This window comes from Streptopelia decaocto (assembly GCF_964273445.1).
Source record: "Streptopelia decaocto genome assembly, chromosome: 7".
Taxonomy (NCBI): Eukaryota; Metazoa; Chordata; class Aves; order Columbiformes; family Columbidae; genus Streptopelia; species Streptopelia decaocto.
Genome location: NC_138661.1, coordinates 58,885,037 through 58,906,917, shown reverse-complemented (window position 1 = coordinate 58,906,917; position 21,881 = coordinate 58,885,037). Strand labels below are relative to the sequence as shown.

The 21,881-nt window shown below is 40.9% G+C and overlaps 1 protein-coding gene across 21 annotated transcripts in view; it reads right to left on the bottom strand.

Annotated features, from left to right (window-relative positions):
* The window catches only part of MICAL2 (microtubule associated monooxygenase, calponin and LIM domain containing 2), a 146,429-nt gene that overhangs the window by 60,999 nt on the left and 63,549 nt on the right, over positions 1-21,881 (bottom strand). For 16 of the 21 annotated variants that reach the window (XM_082057594.1, XM_082057595.1, XM_082057593.1 and 13 more), the window contains exons 8-20: positions 20,702-20,959; positions 19,781-19,896; positions 18,397-18,523; positions 18,114-18,204; positions 17,871-18,018; positions 15,522-15,721; positions 14,891-15,003; positions 10,780-10,851; positions 10,087-10,236; positions 8,845-8,949; positions 7,115-7,333; positions 6,789-6,890; positions 6,048-6,179 (exon numbers count right to left, since the gene is read on the bottom strand). In XM_082057594.1, coding sequence (XP_081913720.1) covers positions 6,048-6,179; positions 6,789-6,890; positions 7,115-7,333; positions 8,845-8,949; positions 10,087-10,236; positions 10,780-10,851; positions 14,891-15,003; positions 15,522-15,721; positions 17,871-18,018; positions 18,114-18,204; positions 18,397-18,523; positions 19,781-19,896; positions 20,702-20,959 — 1,833 coding nt within the window. Of the gene's footprint in view, positions 1-6,047; positions 6,180-6,788; positions 6,891-7,114; positions 7,334-8,844; positions 8,950-10,086; positions 10,237-10,779; positions 10,852-14,890; positions 15,004-15,521; positions 15,722-17,870; positions 18,019-18,113; positions 18,205-18,396; positions 18,524-19,780; positions 19,897-20,701; positions 20,960-21,881 lie in introns of those variants that run through there. The other 5 variants (XM_082057581.1, XM_082057583.1, XM_082057585.1 and 2 more) reach the window with 4 other exon arrangements.

Below are 21,881 nucleotides of genomic sequence, written 5' to 3'. Positions count from 1 at the left end.
TTTATGCAGAATTAAAAAAATGTTATTACAAGGAAATGTTCTTGTAATGAATGTGATCTCACATTCTATGTAAAAGCAAATGGGATTTCAATTTAACCTAGTGACCAAAAGATTGCTGACTCTTCTGGCCTCCCAATCAACCACCAACACAAACACCATTGCTAGTGCCCAGCAGGGAGGGCAGGAAACAAGTGGACCTGAAGACTGATTCGAGCTCATTTTGGAGAAAGTGTTTAATAAGGACGTGCCACTGGGGCAAGTTCTCTACTGGCTGTCCTTACTGAATTGGGTATGTGGGTAGTCAGGAGTGGATCGATTTGTTACAGCCTCAGTACTGCACTTTTAAAATGCCTGGCAGAGAGATCTACTTAGATTGGAGCACTGGGCAATGATTAATGGAATGACATTTAACAAGCTGAAATGCTGGATTCTGCACCTAGGTCAGAGTAACACCAGGCACAAATATAAACTGGGAGAGGAGTGGCTGGAGAGCAGCCCTGCAGGATGGGATCTGGGGATGCTGGTCCACAGCAGCCCAACAGGAGCCAGTGGTGTGTGTCCTGGCAGCCGGGGGGCAAACCCCATCCTGGGGGCATCAGCCGGTCAAAAGAGGCGATTGTCCCACTGGATTCAGCGTTGGTGCAACCTCACCTTGAGTGCTGTGCACAGTGCTGGGCCCCACAATTTAAGAAGGATGTGAAGGTCCTTGAAAGCATCCAGAGGAGGGCAGCAAAGCTGGTGTAAGGGCTGGAAGGATTGTCCTGGAAGGCGTGGCTGAGGACTTTGGGATTGTCTGGTTTGAAGAAAAAAAGAGGCTGAGGGGCGACCTCATGGCTCTCTACACCTTCCTGAGGAGGGGATGTGGAGAGGGAGGTGCTGGTCCCTTCTCCCTGGGATCCAGCGATAGGACATGTGGGAACGGTTCAAAGCTGCGCCAGGGAAGGTTTATGCTGGACATTAGGAAGCGTTTATTTACTGAGAGGGTGGTCAGACACTGGAACAGGCTTCCTAGAGAGGTGGCTGATGCCCCAAGCCTGTCAGTGTTTAAGAAGCATTTAACAACACGCTTTAACTTTTGGTCAGCCCTGAAGTGGTCAGACAGTTGCACTAGATGATCGCTGTAGGTCCCTTCCACCTGAAACAGTCTGTTCTACTGAAATGCTGTTCATTCATGAGAATCCACCGGGGCAGCACCATGAGACCTGCTACCGTCAGAAACCCACAGAGAATGAGAGGCACAGGGTGCACAAGAGCAGTGCTTCCCTGCAAAGCTTGTGACTCCTGCCCTTGTACAACAACAGCAAAACCACTGAGCAACCCTGTGTCTTCTTTACACCTCACCCTGCTTGGGGGATCAAAATCTTCAATAGCATCTTCGTATATTTAATAATTTAAGTGTAATAAACTCATTTGCAGAAGAGGGTCTGACCCCAGATTTATGCACATTTCTTTAGAGAACCTGTGAGCTCTTACATAGCTTAGCTTGTTCAACAGCACACAGATCTCTGCCTGCCTGATGCAGCTCAGGTACCCTAGAAACTCAGTATATACATAATAGGTTTTATATTTTGCTCATGGACTTACTACCCTTGAGGCTACTACCATATATGAGGTCCCACACACACATGCAATTTTGTAGTGCCGGGGCCACTATCAATATGTATGTAACAGGCTACTGCTCACAATTCAGGCAGGTTTATACCAGTAGCTTTAAATCCTTTGTTGGAAAGGAATCTTAAAGAGTTACCTAACATTGTGAATTTCAGGAAACAACCAAGAAAACACTTAAAAATCCCCAAGAGTTTGTGATTTACTAAGACTATTAACCTGTCAATGACATGATGCCAAAGCTTTTCAGCAGGTTGATCAGGGTGGCTACTGATGTGGGTAGAGAAAGCTGTCTTCTACACTTCTACACCTCCCTGTGCTATTATTTATAACACCACAGCCAAACAGCAAGTAAGCCTCATTTTCATAAAACAAAGAAAACTCGCTCTGTGGCTCCACAAACACACAATGCTTTCCCCTTTGTTGTTTCATATCCTTAACGATTTTCCTGGTCTTATTTTGCTTTGAGAGTGATTTATTTATTTTTGGTGCCACCTGCCACGTATATTTTACCTCATAGATAAACAACATTTGAGTAATAAGTTACTGTGGGTAGGAAACACCCAAGCTCTGCTTAGTGCTGGCAATTAGAGTCACGTCATTGAAGGGAAGTAGCTGGTCCAAACTCTGCAGGCAGCCAAGCTCACTGATTGCAACATCTTCAGAGCACTTATGACATATTGTGTGGATTCACTCATGCAAAGCTCAGATGAACATAGTTTTCTGAAGGTCAATCCAACTTGAAACAGAAACAGGAATAGCCAAAGCCCAGCCTGTAATATATTTGTTAATTCATAATTCTACCTATGCAAATGTTGACAGCTGATTAAAGCTAGAAGGTAGTTGTGATTATTACTGGCAACTTGCATATAGTGTCATATAGAAGTTAATTCTTAATAAGTTGTAATGACTGTATGTCTTTAAAAGAAACAATATGCTTCCATAGCCTTCCTTTCAAGTGCTCCTTTCAGGACTGAGGCTTAATAACACGTTTCTGTAATAAGACAGTAAGAATCCTTAGCCACCACTTTCAATAAATATGCCACATAACTAATACTGTTCCGATGAAAATCCAACAGATGTAAAGGATCGTCATGTCTGATAGCAATCTCAGTGCTCACTTGAAATTAAAATGACAGTACTAACTATTTAAAGGATGGGAGGCTGCTGATATTTATAGGTCATATCTCATGAAGTCTTACAAATCTCAAAAGACTTGTATTATCTTCCGTTCTTCTGCTGGGAGAAGCGAAAACAGTGAGAGCAGTATGAGGGAGCTCCTTCTGTTGGTTTACCAATCCTGAAGCCTTTTTTCATACTGAAGTCTAGACATACCTAGTGGTACCTCTTGGAACAGAGACCAGAAATACAAATTCTGAGTCCTATAACCCCACCCTCAAGATAACACAAACACAGGCAACTACCAGTACATGTTCCCAGCAGAGATGTCCAAACATATTGATAAATTATCATGCACAGTACTTATTGTGCACTGTGCACCTGAAATATAAAATTTTATTTATAGAGTGCTGCACATTTAGCCAGTGTTTTATAGAGTAAGATAGAAACTTCATGTTCTGAAAAGTGTGCACTCTTAAAAGGTAAAACATGGGGACAACAATTTAACCATGGAAGGGTATGGACAGATTCCTTATCACGAAATCAAGGCAGCAGCAGGTATTCCCTGAATATTTAATACTCTCACAGTAAAAACAGCAGTAGGAAATCTGCTTCTTGGGAAAATTTTGCCTGAGAAATAACAAAAAGTAAGCCAAAACATGGCCTGTGTAACTTGAAGAAGAACAGCAGTTAAGTTACCAAAGGGAGGTCAAGCTAAAGCAACAGGACTGAATTGACCCCGCAGCACATGAATAGGATGGAGAACAAAAATGCAAATAATGGTAATGGACACAGGTCCAAAAGGCCATGGAGTCCATCCCCTGTCCTGAGGGCTGGATTCGCTTTACTTGTGTAAAGCGAGTGCACAATGGCACAACATGCTCCAAAAGGCACCAGTGGTGCAAACTGCGGGCCTCGCCCAGCACCCTGCTCCTTACCATGCAAGGGTCCCCTGTCCCCATCCCCAAGCCTGACCCGAATCTCCATGTCCTCGGTGACCATCCATCACCCCTCAGTGTGCTGACAGTGGGCGCAGAGGATGGGCACCCTCCCCTGCTCTGCAACCACCTCACCAGACACCACGGCTGACTCACCCTTTCCAACCTCTCCACTCCCTCTTCGCTAGCCCTGTAGCAAGGGTGGCACCAACAGTGTCACTTGTACCCACTGGCAACCCTGGAAAGGAAGCTCAAGTGGGTTTTTTGAACATTGGCATTCTGTTCGGATCAGCTATTACCTCAGCTACCTCAAATGGGAGGAAAGAAAAAGTTTTCCTGTTGATTATCAGACCTGCTATTTAAAAATTCTCAAATATGCCAAAGAATACATGTACTCCTATCTAACCAGCCAAATATTTACCAAGTGACATGAATATATATTTACTGTGCTGGTGACAGAACCAGATTTTCTTGCTTCAGCTGTGCTGCATTCTGCCATTACCTCTAGAGAAAGCACTTTCAATTAAACTCAGCCTCAGTGAAATCAAGTCACAACAAACTATCACTGCACCTTTTAAATACAATGGCAAACTAATACAAGGCTGTGAGCGCACTTTAAACAAAATGCAGTTGAATTAAAACATCCAAAAATGACTGCTCAGGCCCAATCTTATGTAAGAAGGAATTTTAAAGTCCCAGTAAAATTATTACTTGCAGGGTTTCCATATGATTAAGAGCCTGGTTCTCTTATTCTAAAGAGTTGTTCACATTGGTGGTGGCTTTTTGTTGTTGTCGTTTTCATGTGGGTTTTTTTTCCTTTGCACCATCACAATGGTTCTCCAGATCAAATAAGTAACAAGTCCTGATATTATGAAAACCATTACTTAGCTTAAAACCCATCACATGCTGTAGCTCCTGGGTCATAAAAAGTAAGAGGTAAATCCAGGCGAAGGAATTAATTTGAAGCTGAAGGGAATTAGGGGATTACCCCAGTAAGGCACTTGCTGGGCTTGCAGTGTCCTTGAAGAGCTGTGTCACCTATATTTTCCTGGGGAATGAGAGTAAGGAGTCTTTTCAACACAGCTCTGTCTCAATTAAGGAATGTGCCTTTGCAAACTGCAAGTCAGCTCAGTATCTACCTGCTCAGCTGAGGCCATGAGCCCAATTCCAACCTGCATCAACAATATGGTGCAACATAACCTAAGAAGATCTAGACCAATTCCATGAAATGGTCCTGCTGAACACCTACCAGATGGGAAATCACCTTCAGCCAGGGCTTACCTGAGGTTGGGCAATACTCATGAGTATTTCATAAAACTACTGTTATTTAAATACAACAAAAGCAGGCAGAATGCTTTGCTCCTCCTCGTAGCAGATGGTGACGGTACCCGATTTTGCTGAGTAGCACTTGTTTTGTGTGTCAGGCAGCAGAGCCGCCGGCTCCAGCAGCACCTGCGTTGGGTCACAGCAGTCACCTTCAATACTTCTAGAAACCTGAAGTTTCCACCTTTATTTCCACACCAACCCTGTTCAATACTGTGATATTCTCAGACGGCTGCTACATAATCTGTGCATGAAAGAAAGAGAACCTGGGCCTTCACCTGCCCTAAATTGCTGAAAAATACCAAACTTCCTTCAACTGAAATCCTTCTAAAACAAGAGGGGTTAGAAGCTAATGTCATCTAACCTTCCACAGACAAAAGCACAGCCACTGGAACATCAGCTTAAGTTGTAAGAGCTGAATATCTCCAAGTGTTACCTAACTGCTTCATTCAGAGTATGCACGTTTCCTCTCTGTAGAGTTTGCTGTTACAAAGAACTGTATTCTAGCAATCAATGTGCAGAAGCAAGTTTAAAGTAGAAACAAACAAACAAAACAACAATAAAATCTGTCTATTTCAGCAAGTGCTCACGCCATTCTAAGAGGTGTTCTCTAATTAAAATAACCATTATTGTGCAGGTTCTTCCCTGCAGTCCAGACTGAAACACAAATGCCATCCAGGAACAGGTAACCTATCCCATAACAGCCAGTCAGCTACACAACGTGAAGCTCTCTCTCTCTGCTAGGCATGTCTGTGCTATTAGCCAACTACACAAAGCTCCAAATAAGCAGCAAGGCAAAATTTTCAGAATTGAAGAAAAAATTTTTGTGAATGATTTGCTCTGCTCTTTAGATTTATACCTGAACTATTTTAAACGATGACTTTCCTCTTACAAACATGCAGAATTAACAACAGTGAAGAAAGTAAAGTTTGAGTTAAACGTGAAATACAACCCGTACAACAGATCTGCTGGCAGCACTTTCCATCCAAGCCATTTCTCAAGCAGCATCAGCTTTAGTGCAAGTTTGGGCTTTATAGGAAAAATCTGTTAATAGAGTACCTGTCTAGAAGGAATAGCAGGGGAAGCTGAACCGACAGATGATGGAGAAGAGGCAGCAGCTGCATCATGAGGTGGAGGGCAAGAGGGAGCTGGGGGCTGAGAATGGGCTAAGCCTTTAGTAGGTAGCTTATTCTGTGTAAAGCAGAAACAGGAGAATTATCCAAGAGGCAGTGACATTAGCACAGGTTAAGAGAATAAATTCACAGTCATGCATTTAAAAAAAACAACAAAAAAGAAGAAATATAATAGCCACAGTTCTGGTCTGTTCTCTATTTCTGCACAGTGAGGAGCCATGGAAATCATCATGTCAAAAGATATTATTGTACTCAGATTTCTTATCAAAAATATTTACAGTGGACAGTAAAGTAAGATAGTGCTAGGAGAAAGCATAAGAAAACATAAGGAACGCCAGACTGCACTAAGAGCTACTGCTCACCAATTCATTAGAAACTGTGAGCTACCAGCATATACTTAAGCACAAGACATGGTTTATTTTAAGAAATATCTCTTGTGCTAAAGTACTCTGACTAGCTTTATGACTGAGGTTGTGTTTTACCTAAATTAAATTATGCAATAATATTTAAACAAAGTTTTTTACCAGTCTCAGAATCCAAATTATTTTTCAGATCCACTCAGGACAAAAACAACGCTAAATAAAAACCAACACTGCAATTTTTTTTCCCCTCATGAATTCTTATATATCATCTTTGCACTTCTTCAGGTGCGAAAGCTAATATTCACCTTTGGAAACTCCATGTATCCAAACATTGAGGCAAGATGTGCTGCTTTCTCTTTAATGTTCTTTTTATGGAATTCCCTATTTGCTATATTCTGAGCTCTCTTCTGCATTAAGGGCAAGAGAAGAAAAGCCAAGAAAAGAAAGAAAAAGAGAGAGAGAGATTTCAGTTAATGTCACATATATCATCAGAAAACAGCAAGTTTGCAGAAAGACTTTTTATTGTCTTAATATAACCTAAAGTCAACAGAAAAAAAGGCAGCATATCCAGGGAAAATACAGATTAACATACACAGTTAAGAGACAGAAAGGAAAAGAAATCGCTTGTCACCTGTTTCATTTTTTCCTCCAGGTGCTGAAGACGCTCAAGCACTCCAGAAAGTACAAATGCAGCAGAACAGGCAGATGCGAGATTTTCAGAGGTTTCTGACAGACTGGGCTGGGTATCTGGTTTTTGTACAGTCTTTGTTCTCCTGGCCATACGATCAGAACCATTTAAAGACTGTTTGGGTTCCCTGACCTCGTGTTCACTCCTAGCTACCACCTGAAACTGGGAAATACTGCAAGTGAAAACAAATCTGCTTTCTGCATTACCATGCAGCATACGCAGCTTTTAAAGATGCTTCCGAAAGCGCAGCACAGGCATGCACATCACTAGAAATAAAATGTTCCCACATCACTCTTTGTACACTATCTGCTGCACCTCTGATGCTCGTGTCCATGCACTGAAGTAAATTAGTCCTACATAGTTTACACAGGTCTTGACATCCTTCTCTAGGTTTGTCTCAGTTTTTATGAACAACCCCAGACAGCATCAGTGCAGAACATGACACTACTTCTCCTTTTAAGGTTTTTATCAAAGGTTTTGGAGGGTTTTTTTAGCATTACATCTGCCTGAAACTAAACTTACAATCAAATTGTAAGAATATCAACAGCAGTTCTTGGCATAAATATAGATCTAGTCTGACTCGAGCCAAGCTATAACGTATTTCAGATTTAAAGCATTCTCTTCAGAGACCTGTTCTTTAGAATAGGTCTCTGAATCTAAACCTTCATATAAAATAACTTTTGAAGCAAGCGAAACATTTGAAACAGTTCAGCTTCATCAAATTTAGTCTTAAAAATGACCTTCCAGGTGGTCTTTTTGTGACAGTTCTCTACTTCACCTTATCTGTCCAATTTAAATAAATAAGCAAACTTTCCAAATTTATCAGAATGAAAATTTTAAAACCTAATGCAAATCAACTTGTAGTATGCTCCTGATGTTTGGGGATAGCACACCTGCCTTTAAAACAACAATTCTCAACCCATTTACGAATCTGCATATTTCATCAAGCTGATCTGCAGATTTCCACATGCAATGCAGATCTCATTTCACTGCAGACTACTCTCAAAATGCTACTACAGGATATTTACTGCCATTTAAAACTCTAATGTAAAGTGAATATCATTATTATTTAATATGAGAATGCTTTCATTGGAAGTACTAAGAGAAAAATTAGGAAACGTATTAACAATTTTTGCCCCATGTATATGATGCTGCAAAAGAGCTTCCAGCAGAAATTCTTATAGGTTCTTATAAGTTCTACTTAAAGGAATAAAAAACTTGGCATCAATATCAGCTTTTCAATGCCCCAGCTTTTATCTTAAGACATTTTTTGCTAGTTTTCTCAGGGTGGAATCAGGTCAAAACATTGAGTACATGCACAGATAAATTTTCAGGTACTGCCGTAGTTTTCTATCATGTTAAATATAGCTATATAATGATATTTATACAATTTGGAATCTGGATATGATAACACAGAAACCAACACCTATGTTTTTAGGGATTTTTTTCTACACAGTTACTAATTATTTCAAATAATTTTCTCATCTGCTCAACCAGGTATAAAATAGCCTTAAATTTTAATGTGGCTTTCACACTTTTCAGGTAAATATATCTGATAACTCTGCAGATAACATCAAGATGTTTTATACATTCTGTAGTTACACAATAACACTAAGTTCTCAGCAGTAAGAGGAATGGTGTGCTTGTCAGGTGTTACCCATAGGAGCTCCTACCTGCCTTTTTGGTTGAGGTGGAAGAAGACTTGGATCCTTAGGCTTAGCAAAGCGAGGATTAACAGGAGGGTCAGAAGACAGCAGGGCTGGTCTATCTGTTAGCTCCTTGTAAAGCATTTTAAAAATTATGAAGACAGAGTGGAAAAAAAAGGAAGACAGTAAATAGGATTCAAAGATCTTTTGAGGCAGAAAGAAAAGCTGCTTTCAAAGACACATTACAGAGATCAACAACACGTTTTGCAGATTTTTGTCACCTACCCATTTTATTAACTGCTTCTACCAAAGATATCCCTAAAAATCAGCACATTCAGTATTCTTCAGGAGAGGTTATGATCAAAAGGTAACACTTTGAGGCTTCCTTCAACACAGCCACACAAACCTCTGTCACACGTGGAAAGCTCAGGGCATTGACAAGGAGCCAGGTAGAGTGCAAACAACAGCGGTTCACGGGCTGAGCCGCTCAACATCTATAAAGCCTACACTTCTGGAGGACTTAAATATGCAAATAAACAAATGGATACAAGCACAAATAAGTAAGAAAGCCACCACCCTTGACGGAACCTCAACACTTTGCTCATCCTTCCTTCCTTCAGATCTTGTAGGTGACAGATCCAAACTCCGCGGACTCAAACCTTCTCGCTGGCTCAAGTGTGATTTTGATCTTAACCCTAATGTGACAGCACAGGATTATTTTTAAAATGCCACTAGTCACACTGACAAACCACCATGAAAACTCTGTGGCATGCACAAACATGTTCCATTTTGCCTACTTTAGGAATGGAAATGGCAGCTGGACACATCTTGCAAAAGATTAGGTTCCCTTCTTACGCTTTCTAAGTTTTCCACAAAGAAAGATTCCAGTGGATGTGTGATGTACTTTACTAACAGAATATAGGAAAAAAAGTCCTCCTGCAATACCACATGCAGCCAGCTTAGTCTTCCAAACAATCCAAAAATTCTAGTCTGGCTTGCAAGAGATTTCTAGACATCGTAATTCCACAACACTTTATTAATGTAACAAATATTAATACATTACATTAATATGCACTGGTCAATCTAGAATAGTCACATTTGTTCACTAAATATTGAGAGGAATACCTTTAATTTGCATAAAGTATACAAAAGACAACACTGCAAACACATAAAAGATCCATTTTTTTCCCTTGGAAATCTGCACCACATTCACAAAGAGGGACTACAGTTTAATTTCAGAGGTTACTTTTACGTTCACCTATGACCTACCTGCCTCCGCAAAATTGTATTTGGAGCATTCTCTTCAAACTTTGCCAACAGTTGAGTTGCCATTGATTTAACTTTATTCTGGTTCGTTCCTTCCTTGCTATCATTCTGTTCTTTCCCAGCATTTGTCCCTTGGCTTGAAAAGCCTGAAGCCTGCAAGGAAACAACAAATTATGTTTTTCTTGAGTTCACTTATGACACTCATGAAGAGAGAGAAATAGAGAGATAAAATCCTTATTAGCAAAGGCTGAAAGGAAATAGAATCTACAGGAAATTCAAAATGACACCGTTAAGTGTGCAAAAGTGACCAAAAAATATCTTCTTTGGTCCCAGAGCACAATAAAAAAGGAACATAAGTCAGTGCTGGTGAAGATAAAGCAGTCACAGAGGTAACTAATCAAAGAGGGTCTAGGAATCAAGCTGCAATGCAAATTCTTCAAACAAAAATTTATTTAAATAACCAAATTGGGGGAAAAAAACAAAAAAAACAAAAAAAAAGAGCTGTCCTCCCTAGCAAATGACTGAAATAAATGTAGCTCCTCTTCAGTGCACTCCACAATAAATGCCACATTCTAAGGGCAGAGGCTTTTTGATCCTGTCAAGCACGAGAGGCGAAGCCCTGGCCCCCCGACTCCAGCTGCTTCCTCTGGTGCTCATCAAGGAGCTGGATGCATGTGGACACCACTGAACACCAACCTCCTCGAAGACACCAAAAAGACCTTTTCGACGTCTTTTGTTGGTCTCATTTTCTTCCGTTTTCCCTTCAACCTGAAATGGTAAAGCCAAAACAAGTTCTATGGATTACTGCAGCAGTTACCAGATTTACCCAAGCAGTTCCTCCCACAACTCTGATGGGCGAAAATACACACTCGTACGCTCGGGTGAACACAGCCCCTACAACACTGATGTTTACCTTTTCCTCCTTCAGTACCAAAGAGTTTATAATTCACAAAGCACTAGCACATCCTTGAAGAAAAAGGCATCACAGCATCACTTATTCCATGAATGTTAATCGAGACTACACTGGTTTCCATATAAACAACAGAATCTAAACCCCTCACTCTTTCAATATAGCCTCCACATTTCTTAACCTGGATACCTGCATGCAGATCATGTGTTCAAGGTGCAGACATATCTCCTTTTCTGGAATAATTATTATGTGCCTCAAAGGTCTGTCCCCTTTGTAAGGTTCACCTCCCTGACTATGGCTTTACATTACAGTACTCCAGCAACCAACTTGCCTGTTTCGTCCTCAAGCTATGCACATGTTTGAGTATTTTACTGAACTAGAGATCACACAAATAATAAATAATACTTCATAGCCAGTCTGCACAAACTTGCAAAATAGTCAATGCTTTAAAATTTGTATCAGTTCTTATTATAATAGATTCAGTCTTGAAGAACTGGTATAATGAAGAGGTTTGTTTTTGTTTTTTTTTTTTTTGTCTGATGAATTTCATGTTAGGTTGTATTTTATGAACAATAAACTACACACTACTTATTTGCATTTGCCCATGCTGTAACTTAGTAACTGCTCAGCCAACTTAAAAAAAAACCCACAACACACACACACACACACACAAAAAAAAAAAAAGAAAGAAAAAAGGAATAAAGAGAGAAAGATCAAAGAATACAAGCTTCCTTTTTACATATACACTGTTTGTAATAAATCATTAGGCAGTGAATAGAATCCCAAACAACTTCTGGGCAAATACCAAAAGAATCAGAAGACAATATTTTGATTGCTTTGCATGCTTTGGTATATTGTCTTTCAAGCACCAGCTCGCAGTAACCTAGCTTTAGACTAACTATAATCATTAGTCTACCAAAGAAGAGTGAACAACATAACAGCACAATGTATTCTGCATAATAAACTGTACCACATAAATGCAGAATGTACTTAAGTGAAGGGAACAAACAAGATGTTGCCTTTCAAAAATCTTACATAAAGGATTTTCATTTACATATTCACAAAGAAGAGAAAGACAAAGCAATTTAATTGCCTAGCAAAACTCCAAGAAAAAAGGATTGTGCCCTTTACTGTGTAAACACCTCCATGCATTTATTAGTCTGGAGCACAGGAAATCCCAGTTCCTCTCCAGCCTGGCTGATACTGGGAGGAGAATGGAAAACACTGGCTGCCAGAACAGCCACCGCCAGGCCCTGTCATGGACCAGGATCCCTCTGCCAGCCAGACTCCAGGACAAACCAGGTGGTATGGGAAGCTCAGTAAGCAACACTCCGTCACCCCAAACAGTTTTTGATTCTGTGCTTTCCTACAGTCACACTTGGCTACAATGCTCAGCTCTTTACAGGGGAAAGAACCACAAAACTGAAGCCACAGCCAAACTCTTAACTCGGGCAGCTGCTTTCCAAGGAGCTTCACTTCCCAGCTATTAGTAGTTTCAGATGGTTACAGCACTCCCAAGTCTCTGTCCTAACCCGAGTACTGTGTTTCTCGTGAAGTTTCATGTCCCACCCATGACAAAGCTGCAGAGCCTCGTGCAAAATAAGGTCTCGACAGACCCACTTCCCCAGGCTGATTTGGAAAATATCGCTTCCACCTCTCCTTTCAAATGAGCCCCTATAGGGTGAAACCAAAGGGGCCCAGCAAGCAAATCACCTCGTGCTTTCATGTAGTGCCAAGAACTCTACCTCCTGTTATGACAGAGGCTTATTTCATGATGGGAGGTTAGTCAGAGGCTGTAACGGCTTGGTAATGGAAAGCTCTCCCCACTACTAAAAGCCTCCTTACTTCTGCAAATAACTCATGGAAAAACAACAACATTGTGGTCAAGAAAAAGGTTTTTCTTCTAAAGAAGGCACCCACACGAAAAAAGCAATGTTGATTTTGCCTATTTGGTTTCTCACTGGTTGGTTAGCTGGGAAACGTTCCACTGGGTTTTGTGTACATGTGTATAGCAGGGAAAAGTTATCCCTAACAAGGATATATGAGGCTGCTGGGCAACTGACTGTCCATACGTTCTGAAAATGTGTTCGTGGATGGAAAATACTCAGGATTTAAGTAAATCTAGGACATATTTGCAAATTCTGAAGTAATTTTTCAGGTTAAAAAAAAAAAAAGGTCACATTTCTACCAAAACTGAGAAGCAATATATTAAAATACTGAGAAATATAGTACATACATGTACATTTGAACTTCTGTAAAGGACACTGAATTCCTAAAGAAGTAGGAAATCTGTACTTTTGCAGGCAAAAGTTAGTCTCTGCATAGGTGTAAATGAAGCAATACAGTTAAGCATTAAAGTGGTGAGTTTAAAAAAAAAAAAAAAAAGAACAACAAAAAAAGAACTTGATAATCATCATAGTTGATACACAGTTTCTGGATATCCCAGGAACCTCAAAACCTGGAACAGTTTCACATTAAGCTATATTTCAGAAGATGTCCAAGTTAAATTCCTATTGGTGGAGGAGGACATGCTGCTGTCTAAGTTGTGCTGGTTAATCTGCAACAGTTGTAGCTGAGACTCTGCTGCCTCTGAGCCAGGTGGTGCAGACACTCCCCATTTAAATTGAAGTTAAAATGCAGGTAGGCTTGGCTGTGAAAGCAAAGCCCCTCCTCAAGGTCTCCTCTCAGAAGAGGATCAAGTTAATGAATAGGTAGAAGGTGAAACAGTCTATTACTGGATAATTTAATCAGAGTAACTTTTAAATTAAATTATATTAAACTTTTGAAGTTATAATCCATGCAGAAACACATAGACAATGCTCTCACTGCACACAATCCTATATCAAATGGTATTAACTCAATTACCCCTTCCAGGCCCTGGAGTCTTTAACTGCAGCATGTGTAGGCAGGGATGCGTTTTATACTGGGACTTTAATGGGGCATGTCAATAAGTTTTCATTCATAAGTGACAAAGAGAGAAAAGTAAATGCGTACGACTAAAAGATCATTCACTACTTTTGAGTCATGTTAGTCAACCTGCCCACTGTTTGTCAGGCTTTATACATCTATAAGGGTTTGAAAGCTTCCTTCAAGAATCTTGACAGCATCACAAACTCTTCAAATCACTGCTTTAGTTAAAAAATAGCACCCCCACCCAATCAACAAGCATTTTAGCACACCAGCAATTATTTGAACTGATACATAATATTATAGCTGAATACTTAACTCTAGGAATAAAGAGCTACACTATTATTTTTCTTAAAGGCAGAAATAGCCTAGAAAATTTCCAGACCTTCCCATCTCAAAAAAACCCACCAAACCAAAAAACAAAACCCCAAATCCTCCCCACAAAAAAATTCCAAAAAAACCCCTTGCATCTAGCATTGCACAAAACCTCCTAAAAACACCTTTAGAAAAAAATCCAAAAATAAAACATAAAAAAACAATACAGGTAATGGGGCAGGATCTCAAATATTTCAAGTTGAAAACTGCAGCTTGTAAACACGTCAAATAGAACATCTTCTCACTTTCACCTACACTGAAGAAGATTAACATGGACAGTGCATATGAATTCTTCCCAACTACACCCAAATTCCCACTGTAATTTGAAATTTTGCATTTACAGAGAACACCTAACTGGGACTATAACTAATGCTTCAGCAATTTGACACTGACAATGCTTCAGTTTTATCATTGCAAACACCATAATGATTATGTATGTGTGTGTTAGCTTCGTTTACTAGGAAATCTTATTTATTTACTATACTAAAAAATATCTCCTTTTTACTGGTCTTTTAATAGTAGGATATATATAAACCTTACTTCTGTGATTGAGAGTTTATTTCCATTTTTTGAAAAGAGAAAGATTTACAGGGCAAGTCTTCCTTCACAACTTACCTTTGGTACTCGTTTTCTTGGTAAAGTTAAATTAATGTAATTATTAAAGATGAAGTTTGATGATTTTGCTGAGCAAAGATCATTATTTTCTCCATTTTGCTTGTCCCCAGCATCTGTTAAAAAAAAAAAAAAAAAAAAAGAATGCTTAGGATATTTGTTCAGATTTGTTGTTTAAATACTTTGACCAAGCCAGAAATTGCCAGTTGAGTGCTGGTAACAGTTATATGTAAGAAACCCAGGCAAATAGAAGAGATACAGTGTAGGATGACTTTCTAAAAATGGAAGAGAAACACCCAGGAATGGACACGCCACGTGCAGTCATCCTTACTGGACAATCACTCTAACGACCTGATACATGAACTTCATGATGTCAAGCAGCAGTTATCCAGCTGCTCCCATTCTCTGAAACCACCGAGGACCCACAAAAGCTTGGTCTTCAATCAAGTTTTTCCCCCCTTCCTTTTTTAAGCACGAGGTAACTATTGCAGACAGAAGCAGGCGCGCTTGTGTGCCAGAACGGCTCCGCTGGGAAAAGAGTCCTGGCTCGAACAGTGCTCATAGGCAGCCAGCATTAAGTGCTTCCGCTCCCCAAAAACTCGGAAGAATTAGGAGAAGCCTGGGCTGGGCTTACCTACTGCCTGCAGAGGTGTGCCCCTGAACAGCTCGTAAAACTTGGAGAGGTACATGACCATGCTGAGCTTGTCCGGCTCCCCGGCCGAGTCCACCTCCTTCCCTGTGGTCACAGGGGGGATCCCAAACTCCTGCTCAGCAACATCAAATGCCAGTTGGTTGTTTTTGACAACATCCTCTTCGTTCAGAGAATCAAAATCGCTGCAGGGACAACACATTGGAATCAGTGGCGGTTTGCTCAGTGCCCCCCCCCCGTGAAACACACGGCACTCCCCTGCCCGGAGAGGTGCAGAACAGCACCATGAATGAGGGCACGGGCACTTCACCGCCTCAAAGCTGCAGTCTACACAACGCCAAGGGTAAGAGTCCCATATAAATCCCGCTATTACAAATCCCGGCTTTGCCAGAAATGTCATTTAAAAGCTATTTCACTGGACTGGATTTTGATGTAGTCCCATGAAAAAGGATTCCCCTTATTTATGAAGAAATGCAATTCCTCCTCAGAAGTGCTAAGAAACCTTCTTCCTCTCCAAATACAGCTGTGCTACTACAGATTTCACCTGCTAGCAATTGACTTCTTAGTTTCTATTAGTTCTATCAATCATCAAAAACAGGAGGAGTAAATTTATGCTACCATTCTATGAAACAAATGTGTTAAAAGTGTGCATGCACACATGCACAGGCACTACCTTTCTAAGGTGTTAAACACACAGCTTGAATGAGGATGTCCTGTCCATGTCATAACTGGATTTAGCAGTGCACTAAATAAGCACATCACACATCTGGAACTGCATTATCCATTCTCTAATCCATTTTCTATGGGACCTATTCTAAGACTCTGATCCCTTGAACAGCTTCCAAAATTCATGATTAAAATAAACATGTACATAAATTACAAAGCTCTAAGCAGGGTAGTTTTTTTCTCCTCACAAGGAATGTGAGTTTCTGAACCCCCCAAAGAATTTCTCTCTCTTGCCCCCACCCCCACAGCCCCTATTTCTGGAGCCAGGGGGCTGCAGGTGGCCCCTCCGGCCCAGCCCGGCCCGCAGGCAGCCGCCTCTCCAGCCTGCCCGCTTGCCATCTGGCCAAGTCCCTCAGCAGTCCCATTTAATACAAAAAGCCAACAAGATCCAAACACAATGTTAATTAAACAGCAGGAGGTCTGTTAGCTCAGGAAGACAAATCTATCAGCTTTCTAGAGAGAGCAGTCCTTGAGAAATGCTTTCCACAGACAGCAAAGATTACTTTGCTTTCTACACCCTCTCTCCCTGTCTTGTGTCCACGAAACCACCCATAATTCTCTTTTCTTTAAACTAACCCAAGAAAAAAAAAAATAGCTTTTTCTTACAATGTTAGCTCTTCCTCTGGCAAAGCTGTACAAACAGGCACCCTGGGTATCACTCCTATTTTTTCCAACTTACTATACCCCATAAAAGAGCTCAATAATTTCTTTCATATATCCACAATAAAAGGAGGCTGACAATAATTCATTGTGATTCCCACGTCTGTGTAGGGAGGCAAGAGATTGCAGCTGCTGCATTTGGGAGACTGGTGAGAGGACAGAAGAGTCACCCCAGCACAAACAATTGCCATTTGCTGACACCTGTTGCACACTGACCTTCTTGTATGCAACTTAGGAACCTTACAAAAATATTCATACATAAGAAGTCAGGTCTTGTTGGGTTAGGAACCCAGAAACACTGTCAAGAAGGGAACGCTGGCTTACATTCAATGCCTAAAGTAATTTTCGAGGGCCAGCCCTTGTTGCACAGCCCACGTGCAAGGGCACTGCGCTCTTCTCCACAAAGGATTGTGCAAAACCACCATCTCCTGAGGCACCTCCACCGCCCAACATTTCCCTGCGTGGCTGTCACAGCAACCACTACGACACACTGAGGATGGCTCATTTAAGGCTCGTCCAGGCATTTCTGTAACTCGTGACAGTGCCATTATGGCTGTGGTTTTAAACATACCCTAGGGACCTGGGAATGCAACTCTCACATTCTACCAGCACTGCAATTTTTGTTTTAAATAGACACGTGACTCCCACAAACATGATCATAAGTCATAAAGTTCAAAGCCTTCCTAGGTCTTTGAAAGCATATATATTTCATTTTAAATAGCATACAAGGGCATACGGAAAACACAAAACAAAACAAAGAAAAAAAACAAAGAAAAACAGCCCCACCCTCTCTATCCCCCAAATCTGGCACTAGTGTGCACCTTCTTGCAAAAAACAGCAACAGAAGGGCACTGTAGACTACAAGTGTTGTCCTGGTTGCTCTTGCACTATACTTTGGTACATTCTTAATATATCCTATACTCAGCAAAAGGTACAGAGGTCACTTACATGAGGTCAGGTCTGAAGCGATGGATAATCGCACACAAAGCAAGGCCACTTTTCCAGGAGGTAGTCAGGTCTGTGACATTAACGTTACGGTACCCTTCGGTCTGCTTCTGACACCAGGTCAAAAGCTTGTTAGGTCGAGTATCTGACTCTGCAGTTACAGTGGAGAGCAAACATTTCAATCAGCTTTTGTATGCTCAGAAGGTTCCATATATTAAGTCAGAGCAAACATGAGATGCCACATACCATGTCTTGAGAGATTCACTGATCTTCTAATGGAGCTTACTCTTTCAAGAGGACATTGTTGTAGCTCATTGGTAACATATAATTGTCTCACCTGTAAGTAAAAGTGATTGGCATCATAGTAGAATTGCTTGGAGAGGAAAAAAGACTTATCTTTCTAGGTTAACTTTATCAGAGGGATCTAAATTAAGGAGTCTCCTGAACATTTTATGTACTACTTGTAGCCCTATTTCTCCTGGACAAAAAATCAGCTGTGATTTCACAAGCAAGCCTTTTAAGTACTGACCTGGTGAGGTCGAACACAGCTTGAGTTCAAGTTCGGGTATCTTGTTCCTGGGTCAATGGTATACTGGTCAAAGTTCTTGTTGATATTTTCAGGGGTAGTCTGAGGCAAGAGACGATAAATGCTCTCTCTTACAGAGAAAAAAAAGATGCAAGAGATATTAAAATAAGTATTTATTATATAAAGAGGTTTGGTGTTTTGTTTGGATTTTTGTTGTTGTTTTTTTTGTTTCGCTGGTTGGTTTTGTTGTGGTTGGTTGACTTTTTCCCCCAGCTACCTGCACCTTATAGTGATTCTACCAGGACAAGTGTTATGCACTAAATACATCCACCCCATTTCTTATTCCTGCTCAGCAGAAGGATGCCAGACGGAAAAAGCACAACAAAATGACAGACTCTTAGAACTTATGCCGATATTTTCCTGAGGCAGGAAGCGAGCAAGGAAAAGAAAAAAGAGGTTACATCATTCAGTCATCTGGTTTTGCTTTAACCTCCACCCAAGGAGTAACTTCTTTACCACATAACAGCACTAAATCCCATCATTCTGCAATTCCTATAACCACCGCGGCCTTTCTTAATATGCCGTTCAATTTTCCACTTGGGACTATGCCGTGTTTGAGTCATCCCACAGGCTTCTATCTTAAAACTTCTCAAAGCACTTTACTCGGTAACGCTTCTACTTGCATTACCACACCAATGACTATTTCTGTTACGTATCTGCCCCAAAACAGCCTGGGCAGCTATAGTGGAGCAGAGCAGTTGCCACCAGGAACAAAGGCAGCAACTCCAGCCCGCAAGGGTGACACCAGGATTGCTGGTGTACTTAACAGATTTTTGCTCTGGTCAAAAGACATTACATAGACATGCTTATGATGCAGGATTACAGCAATTCTCCTTTACCACACATTTATCATTCTAAATAAAGAAGGCATCAGGGCTACTAAGCTAAGATGCAGAGTTAAAATCACAGATAGCAACTATGAAAGCTGTCAAAGTATTTATTTAGACTTGTTTCAGGAAATTATTTGGTTTTTAATTAAAACAACAGGTGCTGAGATGGTTGGAGGGTTAGTCTTTTGACACAAGGTATCTTCAATTTCCTTAAGGATATCACTTAATTCTAGTTATTACTGACTTAAATTAGTAATTTAAACCCCTGGCATGCATACTGCTGGACCTCTGTATTAATGTGCAGAAGCTTACAGAACAACAGCCTACTGCTACTGTAAATTGTTCCGAAACCTGAAGGAACGGATAATTCCAGCCCAATGCCACTGCAGTGAAGAAGAATATTTCTCCTGCTTGCGTTCTGAATTCCACTACCTTCAACCAATGCTGTAACTCTTTAAAACACTGGAAATGATGAAGAAGACAAAAGGAGCACTCACCGTTCAGCAAGGATTTCCAAAGGGGGTTTTCCTTGAGCCCAGCTCCGCACCATCCACGCGGTATCAAAAGCAGCTAAGAAGCCTCTTGCACAGCCAGTACCCATCGGCCAGAAGGGCTGTTAAGAAGCATTTACATTTGAGTTTCTTGTAGTACTGAAGTTGTTATTACAAAAGTAACCTGCAATGTGAAATTTGGAGTCTAGTGGTTCATACTGTCTTAGAAAAGTGGCCCGGAAACAGTTAAAACACCACATAGCCAACTCTTGTATTTTTAGATTTTCTCTCCTCCAAGACTTAGGTAATGAAAAAGAGTGTTTTCCCTTTTCCTTTTTTTAACTTCTATATTTAAAAACTAATTTCTTAACCTCAAAAGGTAAAGGCTGAAAAAAAAAGAGACTCAACACTCAAGAATTAGTTAAGGAAAAAAAGATGCCTTTCTTCTCATCTCCTAATTTTGCTTTGGACTCATCTTTCCAAACACTTCAGGCTGTCAGTGCGAGTTAAAAAAAACTAGTTGCAACATACACTTTTCACTTCAGGAAGAGAACATATTAAGGCAAAGAGACTGCAATAAAAAATTGGATCATTTTTCTCTGTGATGGAAGTTGGGAAAATGATGCCATGCACCCAAGCTGAGGACACACAGCTCTCAGCTTTCAGACAGAAAAACAACTTGCATAAAGCAAAACAGGATCTGAGCCAGAGATTGCCAGCCAAGCATTAGTTATGACATAAACTATGGCATAAAAAAAAAAAAAGGAAAAGGAAAAAACCCACCAATCTGTTCTTAAGAAGGTACCGTTGTTTCGGGGCATGTAAGAAAAAGCAGTTTGTATTGGAAGGTAGATTGAATGGATGGATTGAAGAAAAAAATAAAGATAAAATTAAAAAAGACTACTTGGAAGACATGCCAAGATATACCTCAAGCAAGCTGTCTCCAACAAGGGCCACCAGAAGCTGATGTCTGTGTCTCTCTCGCACTAGTGCAGCATTTTCAGACGCATACATGGATGTAAAATCAAACATGGCTACATCTGGTTGTCCATAGTGATTAATTGCAAAATCCAAGGAAGGCAGCTGGTAATTGGTTGCAAAGTCAGCAGCTTCTCTGGCATAGGACAGCAAATTGCTCTGGTTCACATTCTCCCCACAGAGGAGCAACTCAGTATCAATATAGTCCTGCAAAGAAAGAAGCACATAGGATTAGATACTCCAACTATCCCGTTGCAGTCTCATAGCATCCAAGTGGCAACCACACATCTCACAGCATAAAGGACTGAGATCTGTCATCTCCAAAAATTTTATACACAAGCACTATACTGCCTCAAAGAGGGACTCTCTATGCTAACGCTGAATAAGCAGCTTTATTTGCAATAGAACATTATAGTGCCTCCCAGTTCCTCGGTTATATGTTATTTTTTTCATAACATTACTTCCTTCCCTTCAAAAGATGTTATCATCACCACTGCAATGCTTTTTTTGCATGTGTGCCCCCTACATCTGAAACCACCCAAGAGCAGGAAAAAACAATAAACAATGTACTGATGACATAACACGGGGGTCTCAGCCGGAAGGTTTGACTTTGCATCTCAACAAAAACACATTCAAACTGGGACCACAGCAGCTTTTCTGCTGTTCTGATTTGTGCTGGGTTTTTTTTTGGCCGGTGTCGTGAAGGACCCTGCCTTTACAGGTCATCCTACTTAAAGCCAGTGATTATTAATAAGGCAGTTTCTATTTACAGCTTAATCGTGGATGAGACCCCTAATCGCAGGGATGATACCGCAGAACCTTTATTAGCCCAGTTGTTTTAGACAGACTGTTGTGTATCTGACCTAAGCAGGTCAGGGGAACAGCTCTGATGGGCCACAGCTCCTGCTCCTCTTCTCCAAACTCCCCACAGATCTCCTGGAACTGCCCTCACCCACAAACACCAGCGCCCCAGCACCAGGGCCACCCCACTTTCCCCCCCAGCACTGCTGGGGGCTGCTGCTGCCCAGCTGCTCTACCCAGGTAGCCCGTGTCCTCCAAAAAGGGCAGAAATCATGGTGCTGGGCTTAGTGGTCCCACCGGAAAGCCAAGATTTCTGACAGCTCCCCAC